At 33.7% G+C, this 21,077-nt stretch overlaps 1 protein-coding gene across 1 annotated transcript in view; it reads left to right on the plus strand.

The window, feature by feature from the left end:
• Positions 1-21,077, plus strand: part of LOC124537824 (myotubularin-related protein 13) — a 59,276-nt gene that overhangs the window by 18,114 nt on the left and 20,085 nt on the right. The window contains exons 5-6 of the mRNA XM_047114747.1: positions 20,369-20,485; positions 20,850-21,069. Of these exons, the coding sequence (XP_046970703.1) occupies positions 20,369-20,485; positions 20,850-21,069 (337 nt within the window). The remainder of the gene's footprint in view (positions 1-20,368; positions 20,486-20,849; positions 21,070-21,077) is intronic.

Raw genomic sequence — 21,077 nt, forward strand, 5'->3', positions numbered from 1 at the left:
GAAAAATACGAGCATTTCTAAGAGATATGTTTTAACATTAAAGCCAATCGAGGAGTCTATACTTTACGAAAGTAAGCGTTTCCTGATTTATGTATGTTATTTAAATTTTTGAAATGTATTTGTTGTATGTGAACATTTTGTTTGATGCTGAGATCAAACGATCTCATACTTATTAATTTTTTTTTTTTAATACGGAGGCAGACTGGGAAATAAACGACACTGTAATAAATATTACATAGGCATTGTAAGAAATTAAGTATCCCTTATACAGCCAATGTGTCACCAACTTTGGGAACTAAGTCATAGTGCGTGTTGGGAACATTGGCTAAGGCATCTTTTACACCAAAACAACAATACTAAATATTACTGCTTGGTGATAGTATATTGTGTAATAAGTTCTCCTTACCATAGTAAAATATCTACTACATTTGTTTAAATTATATTTACATTTGCACAAATGCATCAAAATTTTACGCCAAGTATTAAACAAAATAACCTTTGATACGAATGGTTTCTAGTCTTCTTAGAGCTCTGTGTATTTAGTAATAATAGTCCTTATCTCGATTTACCGCAGAATGCTCGTAATCTGAAACTTCGGATAGAGTTGCGGTTTCTTTTAAATTGATCGATGTATAGCACTTCGATAAATAATAGAAGTTAGGTGTTTAATTATATATTAAAAAGTGAGAAAGAGATTAAATAACGATTTTTTTTCTATATATAATGAATATACATTACATATATACTAGTTTCAACTATATTATTCAACTAAGTACTACTTGGTTAAGTTTATCTGGGTAGGTTTGCCAAACCATTCATCAGGTATTCTTCGCCAAACAGAAATACTTATTATTGTTATGTTCCTGTTTAGAGGGTGAGAGAGGTAGTATAACTACACGCACAAGGGACATAAAATCTTAGTTCCTAAGGTTTTTGGCGCATTGGAGTTTTGAAAATAAATCATTTTGTCATTTTTTTCTTTGACGATGTTTGTATTATATATTTTCAAAAAGGACATCCAAAGTTTTGAAATGTATTTTTTTTTCATAACTGCCACTCCCGTCTGGCATTTAACGGTATAAATGAAAATAAAAACTTTAGCGAGGACTACTTTTTTTTTAAATAAAAGATTGTGCCTTGATGTACGGATGGATGATAGCAGAAACTCCTCTACAACAAACGATTTATTTGAAAGTTTTCTAGCAAAGTTTTTCTGCAGAAGTTGCGCGTAGAACAATACCTACTTACAGTACGGCATTGTCCTACGAACTTCGTAAGAAGTTTCGAAACCCTTCAAAAGTTGTCCGTTGCAGTTTGGTCACTTCTAGCCGTCATTAGCTCAAAAGCCGATTGAAGTATAAGTAAGAGAAGAAAGTCGCAGATTATATCCACTGGTATAGTACGACACAAGTTAGATGTAGCATCGGTAAAATTCGTAAAACCGATCACATCCGAATTAACTACGTTGTCCCAAATAATCAATATTTATTGATCTTTACACAAACGTAATAACTTGTAATATCATATGACCTAATATATTCGTCAGTTTGACACGTCGATTTGCTTTCTCGGATTGAACTGACGGCGACAAAAAGCTTCGAATGTCGCGATGGGGAGCTATTTCTATTGGTTGTGTAAATCGTCAGTAATCGGTTTTAAGAATTTTGCCGATGCTACATCTAAATTGTGTCTTACTATACCTACTAACGCCTAGCATTACGAGCGATTCTAATGATGCTGATCTTTCGTTTAAGTATGTAGATTTACTGATAACATTGCAGTATTGACATAGGCTCCATCAAAGTCAATAAGATGTTTTATCATTTCATATTAAATTGCTATTTCATCTCATATTCAATTGTTTATATAATATATGATACAAACAAAAAAAAACCCGCTGAGTTCCTTTCGCCGGTGCTTCTCAGGACAGGGTATTTTCTTTTCCGAACCGGTGGTAGTGTTTCAATTGACCATCAATAAGAAAGTGTAATGCTTCCATATTGAATAAGTTATTTGAGTTTGAGTTTGATCAAATTACTAGTTGTCACCCGCGGCTTCGCTCGCGTTTTACGGGGTCGATTGTCATGTGTCAGGCAAAAGAGTAGCCTATGTCCTATCTTGAAGTTTTCTTCACACCAAGTTTCATTAAATTTGGTCGTGAAAGAACGACAGATAGACAAACAGAGTTACTTTTACAATTATATAGATAAGTGCCTAAGTTTAAAGCAGTCTCTGATTGAAGGATTGGTGAAATATTTTATGAACTCGCAACCAAGTGGTCGTTGGATATAACGATGAGCGTAAAACATTTATAGGTAGATCTCTGATGCACACATTGCTATGATTGATCGACCGTACTCGTTGAATATGTGGATCAATTGTTCCTAAATAAAAACGATTTGTAGATTTAGAATATCTTCAAAATAATATATTATTATATACTTGCTGAACCTGCTTTGTCCATGCAAAATCTTTAAACTTTAGGAAAAGTAAACGAACCGTTTCCCTCCCATTTTATTCCCTCGAATTTTAAATTAAAAAAAAGTAGTCTTATTCCTCGGGACTGAAACTATCTCCATATCAATTCCATCCAAATTTGGTTAGCAGTTTCAGCGTTAACAGGTATAGATTATTTTAAAGCATTTGTAGTACGTGAACTACGGAGTTCCTACTTGACCCCTTAAGAACCGTCCGTAGGAGAGGTCAAGACAAAAACGATGGTAGGCTATTGTCTTGACCCCTCTCGGGTGCTACGAAGTCCAATTTAGTCCTATTCAGCCTAGGATTTTTAGGGTCAAGTTTTGACTTAAAGATATACTATGTGCAGTCTGAGTAAGAAAACCTTTGTCAGTTCTCAAATTAATTTCTTTCTCAAGTCGTAAACTCTTAGTATCTTTTGAAACTAAAGCACTAAACTGACAACTGAATATAAAATTAAGCTTACACAGTATGATAACTTGGTTGAAAATAGTGTAACATCTTTGGATTATGCATTTTTAGTGGCGTTATTAGTCATTACAAATTTAAATTAGATGTGATATCTTCTACTGATTGGTAAAGCAGATTATCGCTCATAGTGAGCACAGGAAAATAGATCTTTAGGTTACGAACCTTTTCTTACCCCGACTGTGCTTACATAGATTTATACATTCAATACAGAATTACATTGTCTACACTCTGACTTATTTTTGTTTGCGTAAGTTTTAGCTTTATAACAGAACTATTACTTATAAATTTATGTATATGATGTAAGAGGATTACCTCGTTATTATTAATCTACAACTTACTATAAAAACGTCGAACACTTGTTACTTCTGGCTCGGGACAATATTAAATATGAACAGGTCATTGGCCTTGCTCTTAAGCGGTATTGTTGTGAAATGCGACTACAAAGATTCATAATGCATTGGATGCGGTAATAATCTATTATTGTGAGTGTATTTGTTAATGTACAATGTACTTGTGCGAAAATGTATTACGTAATATATGTATAATGTTATAAGTTTATAACCTTGGAGAGTATGTTTGGGCGCTTATCTTAGGAACAACCAGTTTGATTCTGAAATATTTCTGTTAACAGTTTTATCAATGATATAATGACAGTTGTGATATTAACTACACTGTTAATTTAATTGGGGTTTTCATATGATTGATTGACATTTTAATTAATGTTCTAAACGAATGTTTCTTTAAATTCTGTTTCTGTCGTATACTTATCTAATTCGTACTTATGTATATTATTTCATAGTACAATAAGTCGTCTAATGTATAAGATACCGGCTTACAAAAAAAGCACGTGGGAATAAATTTTATAAACATTCTGTATCTGTAATGAATATTACAATTGCCTTCTCCATTATGTTGTACATTTGTGAGCATTCTTATATCAGAAGACACACATTTAATTGAAGTGATCTCAACGAGGCCTACTTTATTTGGCGGGGATGTCGACATGCATGAATAATGGCGTTTAATAATAAATCTAAAGTAGATGAACAGAAAGGTTATATTCAGATATTATAATTATATATCCTGCGGTTTTCGCTGAATAACAAAGAATCGTCCCATTGGAAATACGATTTAAGCACCCAAATTTAAAAACACACGGCATAATCGTTTTGTACACAAAAAAATAAAATTGCGTAAAATTTTGTGTTTTCGTGTTTTGTCAGATATTTACCTAAAAACCTATTTTTTGCGCACTATTTCTGTTTTTGTACAATCCTACAATTGCATTTTTTTCATTATCAATCTTAAAAATATAAATATGTGGTAGTTTAAAACCATACGATGGCGTTTTTACAAAAAATGTAGGTGGGTCGTTTTTTTTGGAGGCCAGTGTAGTAACTAATACTTATTGAATTAAAGCTGTTTTTAAATCTTGTTTAACATTTTAAAAGCAACTCTGTCCCTATAGTAGCGGGTACCTACAACCTTTTATACTGGAGATGAGCTGGCATCATGCAGGCGGTCGCTCGTAAAAGTCTTCCAAATTAATTCCACGCGGTTTACACACTAGGTCGACCTCAAAAGGAGGTAGGGGTGTGCGGGGGGGAGGTGAGGACGGCAAGCAAATGATGCTAGTAGAAATGAATACATAGTAGTAAATTTGTTATGTATAACGAAGTGTAGATTCAATACATATAATAAAAGATAAACGATCTCCAATATTATTATGTAGTATGTAAAAATATAATATACATATTAAATATAGCCCGCGTTAAGATATTCCAGTACATACAGCAAGTGAGTCTTAACCGATGATTGCAGGTTCTAATATTCCAAAAATGCATGAGGTGACCTAAATATGTACTATGAGAAATAATATATCCATCAATTTGCTGCTGGTAGATTAAGCTCTATGCTTATTCCTCAAGAGAAGAAGCGCCATTTCGTACTGATTTTAATTTTGTTTATTATGTAGAGAGCAGAGAATAGACGAAGATTTTAATTGAGATTGCGTATGCAATTTAGGTATATTACCTTTGAGTTGAGATTGTTGTCCAGTACTCATTAATTGGACTTCTCTGGTCATTTAAACGAATTTAAATATTTTGATATAAATATATTGTATCTATGTTTTTAGTCGAGATGGCCCAGTGGTAAGAACGCGTGCATCTTAACCGATGATTGCGGGTTCAAACCCAGGGAGGCACCGCTGATTCATGTGCTTAATTTGTCTTTATAATTCATCTCGTGCTCAGCGGTGAAGGAAAACATCGTGAGGAAACCTGCATGTGACAAATTTCATAGAAATTCTGCCACATGTGTATTCCACCAACCCGCATTGGAACAGCGTGGTGGAATATGTTCCAAACCTTCTCCTCAAACGGAGAGGAGGCCTATAGCCCAGCAGTGGGTATTTACAGGCTGTTGTTGTTGTTGTATGTTTTTATTATTATTTCATTGACGACGATATTAGTTTTGCTATGTTATTAATATCTTCATTAGACTTTGAAAATGATGTATATATTTTTTTCATATATGTATTATCTGAACACAAGAGACTTGACTAAATCTATTCGGCAAATTTGTCATACTCCCCTGAAGTGTTACAAAGAATGACGAAACGGTTCCATTCTCTATTGTCTCCGAATATAACGTATGTAGTTCATTTCAATATATTGTACATTTTAAAATGTAAAGCAAAAGAAGAAACTTCAAAATATGACAATATTTTCCGTACAATTTGTATTAAACAATATACTTCGAATAATATATTTTTATTATGAATCACGTAAAACGACTATATGTGTTAGCATAAGATTACCAATCCATATGAAATCATCCAATCCCGTTGAATTTTACGCCTTTTTCGCCATTTTTTAATAGTAATATACATATATTTCTAGAGATTATTTGCTTTAATTATTTATTGGAAATAAAACTAGCAGCATTTTCAATGTCCTTTTGAGGGGCAAAGGCCTCTTGCCTTGAGGGAATTTTGTACCTCGATCACACTGCACTGCTACACAGTGAGGTGGAGTATCACAACATATCTCAAATGTGGGTCGGATATACGCGAGGCAGAATTTAAGCCGCGATTAAAAAAGTTCAGGTTTCTTATGTTTTTTTTATTTTCATTCGCGGATATAATTTAGAATACAAATTAAACAATTGTATATTCTCTCGTTTTTGCTTAGGTATGACGTCACAATTTTCAGATAATTGAAGCCAATCTTGATGCTTTCTCCCTAGTATTGTAACCAACTTATATAATTTAAGGTCATTGTCCGATATCGTAACATCTTATTTCATTACAGTCTGCACATAAGCACGTCTCTTTTACCTTCTATATTACAACAACAGCCTGGAAATTCCCACTGCTGGGCTAAAGGCCTCCTCTCTCTTTAAGGAGAAGGTTTGGAACATATTCCACCACGCTGTTCCAATGCGGGTTGGTGGAATACACATGTGGCAGAATTTCTATGAAATTTGTCACATGTAGGTTTCCTCACGATGTTTTCCTTCACCACTGAGCACGAGATGAATTATAAAGACAAATTAAGCACATGAATCAGCGGTGCTTGTCTGTGTTTGAACCCGCAATCATCGGTTAAGATGCACGCGTTCTAACCACTGGGCCATCTCTGCTCTACCTTCTATATTATGTTTTAAAAATTTTAATTTATTATATCATCGTTCAAATAGCTAACATTCGATCAGCCTGCATCGAATCAGTTCTGTTTATTTAACTACGCCATTCAAGTAAATAAAGGATTCTAAAATTAAATTATACCGGTTTGTTTTGAACGATTTCCCCTTCCCATTATTCGTTTGTGAATCGATTTATTTGAAACCGTTTTATCAATGAAATATTATTCGAGGGAGTTTTTTCAGACAGCAATAGGAACAATATTAACATATTTATTTTTATTTCAGATAATTTAGTGTTATACTTTGTTAAACGTAACTTTTCAATTCTGTCATTTACACGAAATTGAAAGCGAATTAAATTTTGTTTTTGCCTGAGCCGAGATGGCTCAGTGGCTAGGACGCGTGCAGAATCCATGATTGCGGGTTCAAAACCAGACAGGCACCCCTGATTATTCATGTGCTTAATTTGTGTTTATATTTCATCGTGCTCCGAGATGAAACAAAACATCGTCAAAACTGCATCTATCTAATTTCAATTACATTCTGTCTCATGTGTGTCCACCAACCTGCATTAGAGCAACGTGGTGGAATACGCTCCAAACCTTAAGCTGAAAGCAAGCATTTACAGACTGCAACATTACTTTTATTTTGTTTTTTATAATATCTTACATAATGTCCCGTTATAAAATTATAATTGATTAATATGAAGCTCGGAATGAATAATTTATTATGCATTTATAAAGTTTTTAAATGAAGTATAATTTAAAGAAACGCTCCGTAAAACATGAACAACCTTAAGTACCCTCAGAGAGTACAGTCACTTTGAAAATGTTATAACTGAGATTATTACCAGCATTGTTATACCGCACTAGTATCGCACGATGAAAAGTCATTTAAAATGTTGCACATTTATATTGTGGTTTAATATCATAGACTTTTACGTCTGGAATTTCGTACTTATATTAGCGATGAGTCGACTTTAGGTGCATTTTGTAACTTTTTAATATACTTTTTGTACACCACAAACATAAAATACAGAAATCTTAGAAGTGAACACAAATAATAAAATAGAACAAAAATTTGAAAACACAAACCATTTCATAACGGCTACTTCTAAGCCATCTCTTCCAAACTAATACTGATAACTTTTCAATAGACAAACCCAAATCTAAAAACAAAATTCTTTGAACCCAAGACCTCAAGGTAGCTGCTAATCATTAGAGCAATGAAGCAGTTAATAGTTAACAGTACAGTTGTACCTACATATGAAATCAGCTATGAAATGAGGATGGATTTTTCAAACGATGTCTCTGTGTCCACGAAACGTAGTTTAATACTTACGGACTTCTTAAATGTCCATTTACGTGAAAGAATCTCGTTCCGTCTCGTTCCGTCCGATGCTGACTTATCGAGATTCGATATCGAGAAAGCTCGTAAAGTGTATTAGGTAATGGCGCAAAGAAAAACGAATGAAGGGCGCCAACTCGATAAACTTGTAAGGCGTCGAACGATTACGTGTAGTTTCATTTCATTTAAAAGCAATATCAACTGGTTCAGAGTATAAAATATTGATAAGCTAGGTACCGGTCCCGACTTCGTACGAGATTATCGACGGTATATAGATGTAATGCTATTGGTTTACGGGGGGCACACTAGTAGCCCCAAATTGCCATGACATTTTCCGACATTTCCAATTTTATGATAACCGTTTGCAGATCTGTTAATGCGTTCAGATAGGCATACAGTCACAGCGACACGAATTTTGTTTTATGCAGTGACTACATTTTAAAATATGAATACAAAAATTCCGAATTTTGTACTTACTGCAATTAAGTAAAATTTAAGTTCTTTGTAAATAGTCGGTTTACTGTTACCTTTTAATTAAAATTCCTGATACCAACGATCTCTAGCTATTTTTAATTATACGCTTCTTGTGAACTGCCGGTTTAGAATTATAACAGAGGTTTAATAAAGAGTTTATTAAACAATTTTAAGCAATTTTGTGTACAAGTGATAGTGATCTTGCAATAAAATTAAGATGATTAAAAGTGATGTATGTACTGTAAAACTTTTTAATTCTACGATAGAGACGTTTTCTAAAGCACTAACGGTACATGATACTGGTATTATTTTTTGGCCAAATTGTCTGGGTAGGTTTAACCTATTTTCTCAGATATTCTGTCGTAAGCACTGTGTCTTGATGTGTCCGGTTTGAAGGGTACGTGCTTAAAGAATCGGTTTAAGTACAGGACAGTATTGTATAATATGTAAGATCTCATGATTGGCATCGCAATCTAAGAATTGGTTGCTTTTTTAAGATACTAATGTTATGAGCATTGGGTGATTTTTTTACATAGATTAATAAATCAATAGCGGTAATAAGTTCGATTATAGGCTGTACATTTGAGCTATTGGTGTTTTTCTAGCACAAGTTAACATTTATTTAATCGTCTTATAATGTAGAGATATTAGAGATGTAACATATTACACCCAATTTTTTACAGTGTTTACATTAATGGTACTGTTTGGCTTAGGGTTAAAATAATACTTAAAATAATCTGTCTGCATATTCGTGTGTCTCAGACGTATAAGTTGAAAGAGAGCAGTGCAGAGAGATTGTAACAGGTTTCATATAATGCCCATACCTGTTGGCAACCTGGCACCGTTGGAGGTGTTCCCATAAACAAGTTTAAAATTTATCTTAACCGCACCTGATATAATACGTCTGTCATGCATCGAGTACCTATAGCGTAACAGGTAACAATTAGTCAAGTAAGATTATTGACTGGTGAATAATTATAGTTATTTTATTAATTACATTACAACATCGACATTACCTGCTTGTAAATTTCCCACTGTTGGGCTAAGGCCTCCTCTCCCTTTGAGGAGAAAGTTAAGGAGATGATATTACATTACATTACTAAGTATTTCTGTCTATAATTAATCATTTTAAGTGTCTGTAGTCTACTACTCCGATTATCGTATGCTATATATATTATTATATATTTTTTCTGTAAGTTAATTTGTATTTTATATTCTTCTGGTAAATCTTCTGTGATCTAGGAAGTGCACGTATTCAATTTGAAATGCCATTAGCAGTTCATTAACACTGTAACGGAGATCTCTGGGATCATCTAAATAGGTATTGTATGCTTACAGTTAGGCAGGGTAATATTATCGAGCCAAAAGGGCTCATTGGCTAAAAAACATGAATTTTAAGCAGGTTCAGTGCAGGTTCAACCCCCAGACAAGTACCACTTTTAAGTTTTCACTTGCATGTTTTATGTTTTAAAATTAATTGCGTCCTCGACAGTAACGGACTATATTTTAAGGACACGTTCGATGCGATTCTGCTACATATGCATTATTGGAATATGCTCCAACAGCTCGAATAACATTCTCCTCAAGAGATAAGGAAGCTTTCTTTACCTTTTTTCACATAGCATCTCATCACTCTAGTTTCCTCTGACACAAGGGAATTTCATTTAGCCCTTCAATGTATGAAATATCAAAGCAAGCTGCAAATACTCTATTTACAAATACCAATGCCGATTTTTATTGTATATATCTGTACACGCGTTTATAATCCTTAGAACAAGGTGTATAAAGATTACATTCCATTGCATGTGTTCTAAGATAAATGTCGTTCTATTTTGAAACGTATGTGTATACGTATAGATTCGAAATTTCCGTATACGTTTGGAAAGCATGTTTAGGTAGTAGGAAATACGATACGAAATGGATTTCGAGATGAAATCCTAAAATTCAATTTACGTGTTGATTACCTTTCGCGTCGTGTGAGTTTTCGGTTTCGATGTGTTTCTTTCTTTCAACTTTTCTATGTATTTTTGGGTAATTACAGTTCCTTTAACCGACTATTAATAGGAGGCGTCTTTGCTTGTAAAAAAAAATGTTAGTCCGTTTTCAGAATGACAAGATCACATGATATTCATGCCATAAAAGTGAAATTATTGCATTTGGGAATGCCCCAATTGGTGAACTTAATATGTAAGTAGATGTACATAATGCTCATCGACAATAACGACTGAAATGCAGCCTTTATAGAATTATACTTACTTAATAATAATAATAATACAATATGAGACAACATCACATACATTACTCTGATCCCAATGTAAGTTGCTGAAGCACTTGTGTTATGGAAATCAGAAGTAACGACGGTACCACTTAATAGATACATAAATGTTAAAGTTTTTTTGTGTATTTAATTCTTAGTGTAAATACTCATTCTGGGGAATCGAAGGAAAATTATGCCTTATTTTATAAAAAAAACAAATAGATATTGTTTTCATTTTATATGTATGTGTTGTACACGGAGTTAGGCTTTATTATATCGGACAAGGCAAAGTTATTATTAAGCAGATACAGTGGAGGACACTATCGAATATAATCCACTTTAAATAATGCTTAGGATTAGGACGGATTTTTAATAAGTTGCACGATCTAGACAAAGAAAGATGTTAATGTATGTTTGTGCCTTTATATATGTAATGAACTGAAAAAATGATATATAGTAACAGGTACTACGAATAAGATTTAATAATTTTCTTAAAAGACGATTGCGTAAGAACTGTGTTTATAACCTAACGTGACTGCTTTACTTTGATTTGTGAAATGAACGTTGTGTAATCATCAGGTGCACACCATACTTGGCAATACACGAGTTACTGATAACGTACGTTTAATATGCCAGTTGAATTTAAATATATTGAATGTAATAGCTGTGACTATCGACTTTTAATATAATGAACTTGTGCTGGAAGATTGCGAAAAAATCGCGTTTTAAACGTCAACAAAGCTTTTGTCGAAAGATTGGAAGATAGTAGGTACTATACGTCTTCTTCCTAGACGATTACTCATTACTGAGAGTCGTGACCACCATGCGTGTGGCTCTCTTGAACACTTCGCGCCACCTTCCTCCAGTTATTCCTATTCTGTGCCATTCGTAGGCAAGCCTGGTCACTGGATCCTGTAGACGTTTTAGTGTGTATATCCACCAGGACAGCACTCTTCCTCTACCTCTCTATACTATACGTAGCTAAGTGGAAAAGTTTTTAGTAATAGGAACTGCAAGTAATGCACACTATAGCTATGCTATTAGAAAATTGGATGGAATACGTAAATCTGCGATATGATTGTTTTCATTCCTTTTACGATTGGAATTAACTATACTAGTATAGGCCATTTGACTGGTTTTAGAAATCCATTTTATATTATTTAGTAGAAGTTAAGGAACCCAGTAAAAGTTGTGTTTTTTATTTCTAATACATATTTGCCGAAAAATATCATATTAAAATTCCATATTTAAACAGCGCGCAAAAACGCTACTTGGACAATATGGCGCTGCAATGGGGTCGGTGACGTCACTTTCCTGTATTTTAATCTGTGATACATAAAGTAGAAAAGCAAAGTTTACAAGAAAGTGATTTTATCATAAGTCCGGCCAACCAGGAGCGCTTTTTAGCGTAAATAACCATTTAAAAAAAACTAACTTAAACTCATAATATACACTGATTACAATAATTCACAATTTATTTTTCGCATTGTCAAATAGCCTATTGTTGAAATATTCAATTAATGTTTTCAACATACGGAATACTATATACTAAATTAATAGAATAATATTTCCAATGCGATATTGATTTCCTTATGAATGTTAGTGATGGTTCACCCTATATCATAACAATCGTATCAATACTAAAGTAAACATTTCTGCAATGTTTATAATTGAAATGTATCTCACAAATGCACGTATTGCGTGTAATTGCGGAACGAGCTACACGATCGCAACTTAGTGTATGTAGCTCTTACAGGATGTTTACACGAGTGTTAATGAACCGTTAAAAGATTACTACTAACTTATTGAAACACATTTCGAACTTCGTTAGTATAAATATTTAAAGCCGCTAAACCACAGAAGGGTTACGCCCGATTACTCGGATTTGTATTGAGTACTGTACACGTGTGAGTGGTAAGTACATACAGTACGACACAACTTAGCATGTAGCATCGGCAAAATTCGTAAAACCGATCACACCCGAATTAAGTACGCTATCCCAAATTATCAATATTTATTTTTTATGTCAATATGATCTTTACGCAAACGTAATAACTTGTATATATATCATATGTCAATTTGACACGACGATTTACATGCTCTTGCTTTTTCTCTTCTCTCTCGATAGCGACGAATAGTATCGAATAGTTACGAAGGAGCTATTTCTATTGGTTGTATAAATCGACAGTAATCGATTTTGTTTAATTTGCCGATGCCACATCCAAGTTGTGTCGTACTATACATGTGTATGTGACTATGTGCTAATGTGAGTTACTAAGCAATAAATATCTAGCCCATTGTTCCAACTTCGCCTTGGATTTAAACGTTTAGCTACTATTCGACCTTTCGTATTGTATACAATATTTGTCCGGATAATAGACACCATTTGGCAAATTACAGAACACCTACTATTTCCTTGGAATATTGTATATTCTGAAGTTAAATTAAATACTAAATGTTATAACTTTTAGTGGCGTTTATATATTATACCTGTTAAAGCTAATCTAGCCAAATATGATAATGATGTGGTTTTAATATGGGCGTATACCAATGACAAGTTAGATTTCTGATATCACGAATGCCGTGTCTTTCAAATGTGACTGTCATTAGGCATTTCGGGCAATACATAATGGTTGCAACTTTAATTAAAACAAATGAATCTCGTCCTTCTACTATTCTTCGTGACTGTGCAAAATCATCCATGTGATAATGTAGTTTTAATATTATAAAAGTAAAACATTTTAAAAATATTACTTTACGTTGTAACGAAAAGTAACACGCTAGTGTGTTTACGAGATGATTAGAATGCGCTTTGTATAATACTAGCAACCCGCCCCGGCTTCGCACGGGTATAATATTGGTACTAAATATACTACAGAATTTGTTTATTTACGACATTAATTTAGAAACTTTTAAAATTATGAGTTATTCTGTATTATATTGTCTATGTATTATATACAAAAACTTTCCCCTCGAATCCCTCTATCTATTAAAAAAAAAAACATCCAAATCCGTTGTGTAATTTTAAATCTAAGCATACATAGGCTTTCGTTAAGCGACTATGTTTTATATTATGTAAAGATACAAAGAATCATAAATACATATAAATAAATTAAAGGCACTATGCTCTTTGGTCTCGGCGTAGTCGGTTGATAAAATGCGTGAATTTGATACAAAACGTTGAGAGTCCTTGGCGTTTCAAGCACTATTTTAAAACTCAGATGTATATTTCATATTAATAAATTCAAATGGAAGGCTCGTTTTAATTAACTTAAAACTCAGCTAGACATTCGCTTCATTGAATAAACAGTCTAGACGGATTTAGGCTCGGTTCAGACGAGATGAAATTGTTGTCGCATTTTATGTGTATTGTATTTTTTTATGGAATCTGTGTACTTTTTCCCTCATTTAACGACAATATGTAATCTATATTTACTTTTTATTGTCTATTACTTATACCAGCTGATATATTTCAAGATATTTTGGAATAAAATTTATACCACACTTCGTTTGCTGATAGTTTTTTGTGTGCATATATATATATATATATATATATATATATATATATATATATATATATATATATATATATATAAAACTATAGAGTTTGGTTGGTATTTTTATGTTTAAGAGTTAATTTATTGTGCAAGTCTATATATGTTTATATTATCAATTATACAGAGGTATCGTTAAGTAACAATAAACGGTTGTGAGAATATTACGTTCTATATTATAATAACGTCTAGTTACCTAAAAATGCTCAGAACCAAATATGGTAGATAGTTGAGCATAATATGAGTAGGAGTTAATATCTCATTCATCGTAAATAAATGCTTATATATTATAAATGGGAAAATATATGTTTGCATGTTTGTTTGTTACGTTTTCACGACTAAACTATTCGATTTATTATTATGTCAAAAGTACAGAATAGAGTGTCAGATACCTGACCACCGTCCATACGAAGCCTAAGCCGCAGGCAGCATCTAGTGTTATATAATTATTTCCAATCAACTCAATTTATTTATCAAAGAAAGTAACAAGTTATTACGACTAAACTAGTTCTTGTTACATTAAAATGAAGTAAAGTACTAATTTGAGTCTTATACCCCTTGTGTTAAAGATTACTACGTCAGCTGTTATTATAATAAAATTTAATAGATTAAAGAGTGCAAGATGCGGGCGAGCTTTAATTTTTTTTTTTTGTTCCCTGTACGGTCCAAAGTCTTAAATGATATGATCATAAGAGTAATCTTGGTGTTTTGTTATAAATAATAATGTGAATGTTTTCGTATGTTATCATATCTGAATGAGATGATAAATAAACGAAATTGTGATAAATTATCATTTTTCAATAGATATCGCTTTATATAAAAATATGTTGTTTATTTTATAGGTACATATAATATAGTAGATTGGTTCAAATATTGCCTTTGTGAAAATTTACTGTTCCTTACATGTTAGCCGAATCTGTCATCCAAATCCAGTACAGTAACAGCCCGTAAATTTCCCACTGCTGGGCTAAAGCATACTAAGGATGATCACCAGCACACTTGATTGCTTGTATATCAATCCCTGTTGTGCGAACTCTAACGGAATGGCGTAGTAGTGATTGTTAACATTTCTTTTGATTTGATTCTGTTTTTGTTCTCTTTAGTATTATTTATTGTACTAACAATAGATTAAGAGAATTGTTACTAACAAAAATGGACATATAATCTGAAATAAATGATTTATTATAAAGCCTCCTCTCCAATTGAGGAGAAGGCTTAATACATTTTCCACCACGCTGTTCCAATGCGGGTTGTTGGAAGACACATGCAGGTTTCCTCACGATGTTTCTCTTCACCGCCGACCACGAGATGAATTATAAACACAAATTAAGCAAATTAATATTCAGTGGTCTTTGCCTGGGTTTGAACTCGCAATAATTAGTTAAGAAGCACGCTTTCTAACCAATGCTCCATCTCAGCTCATACTAATATTATGAAGACGAAATTTTGAATTGTGAATGCATTTGCACGTAACCCAATTACGTAGTAATAAAATCATAAACACAATTTACTATATCAGGGAAATGCATCCTTGCTCGAATTTGAACTGTAGTTTGTGGTTTTCATCCATCATAAAAAAAAAACATTTCTATGAACTTACTCTATAAATAAATTAAGTTGCTTTTTTATTAGCTAATACCATCAACTCAATATTGTAAGAACCGGTCTTGAACCAGAAGTTAGCACATAATGAATGAACAAATAAGTTAATTTAATTTATAAAATTACTTTTTTATAAGAAGTTATTATGTTCTTCTTTTATAAAGCTTGTGAAAAGATTTCATACGAGTATTCATCGCGTCGTTCGCATCGCGCTGAATAAACATGAAACAGCTAACAACTCTTGGCTCTCGGATCTTTGAGAAGTAGGTCCCCTGGGAGACTTGTTCCGAGCTCGCTCCTTGAACCTTTCAACGCGATATCTGTCAATTTTGTGAATCAAAGTCCGCACGTACAGAACCCAATCGATGAATATATATCGAATGTATTAGTGAGCGTGAATAATTTAAAGTAAAGTAAAGTAAACAGCCTGTTAATTACCCACTGCTGGACTAAGGCCTCCTATTCAATTAAGGAGAAGGTTTGGAACATATTTCACCACGCTGTTCCAAAGCGGGTTGGTAGAATGCACATGTGGCAGAATTTCGATGAAATTAGACACATGCAGGTTTCCTCACGATGTATTTCTTCACCGCCGAGCATGAGATGAATTATAAATACTAGTGGTGCTTGCCTGGGTTTGAACCCGAAATCATCGGTTAAGATGCACGCGTTTTAACCACTGGGCCATTTCAGCTCTATTACGTGAATAATTTACAGTTCCTAATATCAGTAAACAGTTTTTTTTTATTATAAGAATATGCACAAAAAAGTACTTTACTCGAATAGACTTTTGGAAAAACTTATGAATGATCCTTTTACCAGATTGTATAGTTATTGTATAAACATTAAATTACAATATGATAAGAGTTCTAGCGAGAAAAACGAAAAATAACTCGGCATTTTTTTCGCCATTCGATTAAAAAGTCAATTTTTTTTTTTTTCACTTTCAACACGAGTTCCAAGCTTCTTATTAACAATATAACGTTGTATTGAGTACGTATTGTGTTGTTTATGTTTCGTTAATGTTTTTAACAAAGTATTTTATGATTAGCGGTAGCAGCAATAACATTTGGCGATTTATGAAATATAAAATATTAGCTGCACAGTCAAGCACGGGATGCTAAGTTGGAATGTCCTCTGATGCTCATCAACCTCACTCACCATTCAAACCGGTTACCTTAAGCACAGTTACACAAAATATTGCTGTTTGCCAATATAATAACTAGTTAGTGGACAGACTTGTGCAAATCCCGGCCACCAGTGAAAATAATAAAGCGTCGGTCAGACATGATATATGTCTTATGATAATGTTGTATCGTATATTTAATTACAAGTATTAAATTTAAAACTTATTTTAAAATCGAGACCATCAAGGTAATCGACTGTGTTCGAAACTTGAAATTCTTCTTGATATCGTTTCCTATATTATATGACATACTTTTGAAAATATATGAATATATTTAAAAGCATATGAGATATCTGATGGCACATAGTCACTTATAAACATAGAAATTGGTACTTTGAGATATATTAATCATTCCTCATATCTCCAATACGCCATCGAAACTGGGAACTTAGGTGATCTTTGTACCTGTAGTTTCACTTCAAACTGGAACAATACCTAATACTAAGTGTTGCTTTTTGGTGATAGAATATGTGATGAGCATGTTCCTACCCAGACAGGCATGCACAAGGTACCAACTAAAATTGATTTATTAGTAGGTAGAACTTGAGCAATACGCAAGGGACGTATCACAAGGGACAGGTTGGCATTGAGCGAACAATGGTACCATTGGGTATACGTACACATAACATACGTAACACTAAACCTAGGTTCGTGTAATATTTATATAAATAAAAATATAAGTATGTTTCCTTTGTTGTGTTGTTCTGTGTACGCACAGGATGGGACTGGCCATCTGCTCCGGGATTCCTACATCCCGACCCGGTCCCCTGTAAATACATTTCCTCCTACGAAAAAAATGGATAGTCTCGGCCAAAAGTATCTTGATTTTTTCCTTGTATGTTTGTCCTTGCATATTACGTTTTATGTAGACCGTTATTATTCATTCGCGAAGCCGGGTAGCTAATAGTAAATATAAAACATACGTTTGAATCTATACTTTTTTTAAGATTTTGATAAAATTTGGTATGCAGCAAACTTGAACTCAACTTTGACGAAATCCGTGGTCGAGTTGTGTGTACACCGGTTTTCATGGGTACGCTACTCCGAGGTCCCGGGTTCGATTCCCGGCCGATTCAATGTAGATTATCGTTAGTTCTTTATGTTGTCTTGGGTCTGGGTGTTTGTGGTACCGTCGTTACTGATTTTTCATAACACAAGTGCTTTAGCTAATTACATTGGGATCAGAGTAATGTATGAGAACTCAAAGAAAGGACATATGCTACTTTTATACCGGACACATAATAAGCAACACTACTAGTATGTATATACTTATAGAACTGTCGAACAGTTGTAAGTGTGTTGTATGCATTTTCATATTTACATTTAATTTTGTGAGAGATCGCGAAGAAAACACAAATAATTTCAGATCAGCAAATTGAATCGTCTATCGTATTTGCATAGCCCTAGGCTAGGCTAGCCCGTTACTCTGCAAAAACAATGAGTAGCCGACCGCAAGACGTGTGACGTCACCGTTCTAATATATGTGCGTAATTTACATATGCCAGTTCGTGAATACGCGAACAGATGTGTACCATATTGTAAACTATGAAATCGTTACTAAGTAATGTAACATACAAGCATTTAATGCCTACGTATTATATTGAGTGAGTATAAGATACGTTTACTCATAAGCATCGGTTATAAAATTATTTTCTTGTCGTATTTTACGAATAAAATCGATTTAAAGAATATCTGCCTTTATTTTTTTACACGAAGTACTCATTCATTTTGGTTGGGCTCGTAAATAAGTCGAAATACTTTGGTACATCAGCTTTCATTCGTGTATCCAATACATTACATTCAATACTTAATACGTATAAAATAAATTCGTATATATGTCTTTTTTATGATGTAGTTTGGCGGACGAGTACATGGGCCACCTGATGGTAAGTGGTCACAATCACCCATAGACAATGACGCTGTAAGAAATATTAACTAATCCTTACATCGTCAATGTGCCACCAACCTTGGGAACTAAGATGTTATGTCCCTTGTGCCTGTAGTTACACTGGCTCACTCACCCTTCAAACCGGAACACAACAATACTGAGTACTGTTATTTGGCGGTAGAATAACTGGTGAGTGGGTGGTTCCTACCCAGACGGGCTTGCACAAAGCCCTACCACCAAGTAAACATCACATCGTCTTTCAATCTATAGGCAAGTATTGCAATATACCACAAATGCGAGGCTTAAAAGTCTTTAATCACAAAGAACTATAATAATGTAGTTCATACATTTGAATAACACATACAATGGCTATAATGTATATAAATACATATTTTGTGAATAATACCTAGAAACCAACCCCTATAATGCAAGCAAAATGAGCGAATATTGGTTTAAATAAAATATAGCTTTATAAAGATAAGGTGTTAAGGTGTCAAGTTTTTTAATATTATATTCTCAAAATGATGTTATCCTTTAAATATAAATATATACATATATATTTACATAAAGCTGGATTTAAACGTCCAGTCTCTTGATCCTGGGATCATAGATCGAAAATAAATATTCAACATAAGCTACAACCATAGCTTCTGTCGCCTGCCGTCGACGGACGAAGCCGCTGCAACTTCCGTTGCTTTTTTACTTTTTACGAGATTCATAATTATTTCCTTTTTTCTTACTGTAGCTAATATCGATCGTACGGTTTTATGGTAACCATATATTATTTTTTTATAGAAATTTTTATCATTCTCACGCATCCTTTAACGATTACAGAATATATAATACTTTTTCTCTTAATATTTTATGTAATAAATCAATCAGAAGAGTGTCGCAAGTATCTATTCATTTATCATCATCATTTTAGTTACAGATGTATAGAATTCTCGGGAATAATATTGGGATCTCAAGATCCGCTCAGTCTGTGTAAACATTATATTCCTTATTGTTTAATATTAATATTTTAGTTATGGAAGTACTTCCATCAAAAAGTTGATTACATTTTATGAAATTGTAACGTAAATATATTTTATAATTAATCCAGTGGAGATGGCCCAGTGGTTAGAACGCGTGCATTATAACGGATGATTGCGGGTTCAAAGACAGGCAAGCACCGCTGATTCATGTGCTTAATTTGTCTTTATAATTCATCTCGTACTCAGCGGTGAAGGAAAACACCGAGAAGAAACCTGCATGTGACAAATTTCATAGAAATTCTGTCACATGTGTATTCCACCAACCCGCATTGGAACAGCGTGGTGGAATATGTTCCAAACCTTCTCCTCAAAGGGAGAGGAGGCCTTTAGCCCAGCAATGGGAATTTACAGGCTGTTGTTGTTGTTGTTGTTTAATTAATAAGTTTACAGTATAAGATGTTGTTATAAAGATTTTTATTATTTTTGCAGGACGAAGAATCTCTAGACTCGAGCCGGCCAGTGTCGAATATCACCCACCACAGCATCATGTACGCACCCAAGTGCCTGGTCATAGTGTCACGGCAAGACTACATCGATACATTCCGGGTAATTACCAGAATATCCTAAAGTTTCACATTGAAAACATATTAAACTGCATTGAATTGCTTAAATTGCCTGATTTTCTTTACATGTGGTGATCACTTACCATCAGTTTGGTGGCCCTTTTGGCAGTTTCTTTATCTATCTTAAAATAAATAAGAAGAAGTAATTGATATGTGTGATTCAATGTGAATATTTCTTGTTGAATAATATTATTAGAATTGAGTCAGTCAATAAAGCGACACAGTATCTTGTAGATCTAATTCAAGTTAATATGTAACTTCTTTATTTAATCGTTTATAAAGAATGACTTCATACAGACGTTTAATGATTCGTTTTAATTGTCCATGTAATTTTAAATATATTACAGAACTGCCTCGGCATAATCTACACGGTGTGGGTTGAGAACTTGGGCGTACCCTTAGAGACGTTGGTCGGTAACCTGCTGGGTTGCGTGCTGGTGCCACCGGCAGGCGGACCCCAGGTTCGCTTCAGTATAGGCGCGGGAGATCGTCAGGCTCTGCAACCACCGGCTGCCCCGCCTATGCCCGTCACACACAACGCTGTGTATATGTTATTGAGATTATTAGGTAGGCAA

Source organism: Vanessa cardui, chromosome 19, assembly GCF_905220365.1.
Source record: "Vanessa cardui chromosome 19, ilVanCard2.1, whole genome shotgun sequence".
Lineage (NCBI taxonomy): Eukaryota > Metazoa > Arthropoda > Insecta > Lepidoptera > Nymphalidae > Vanessa > Vanessa cardui.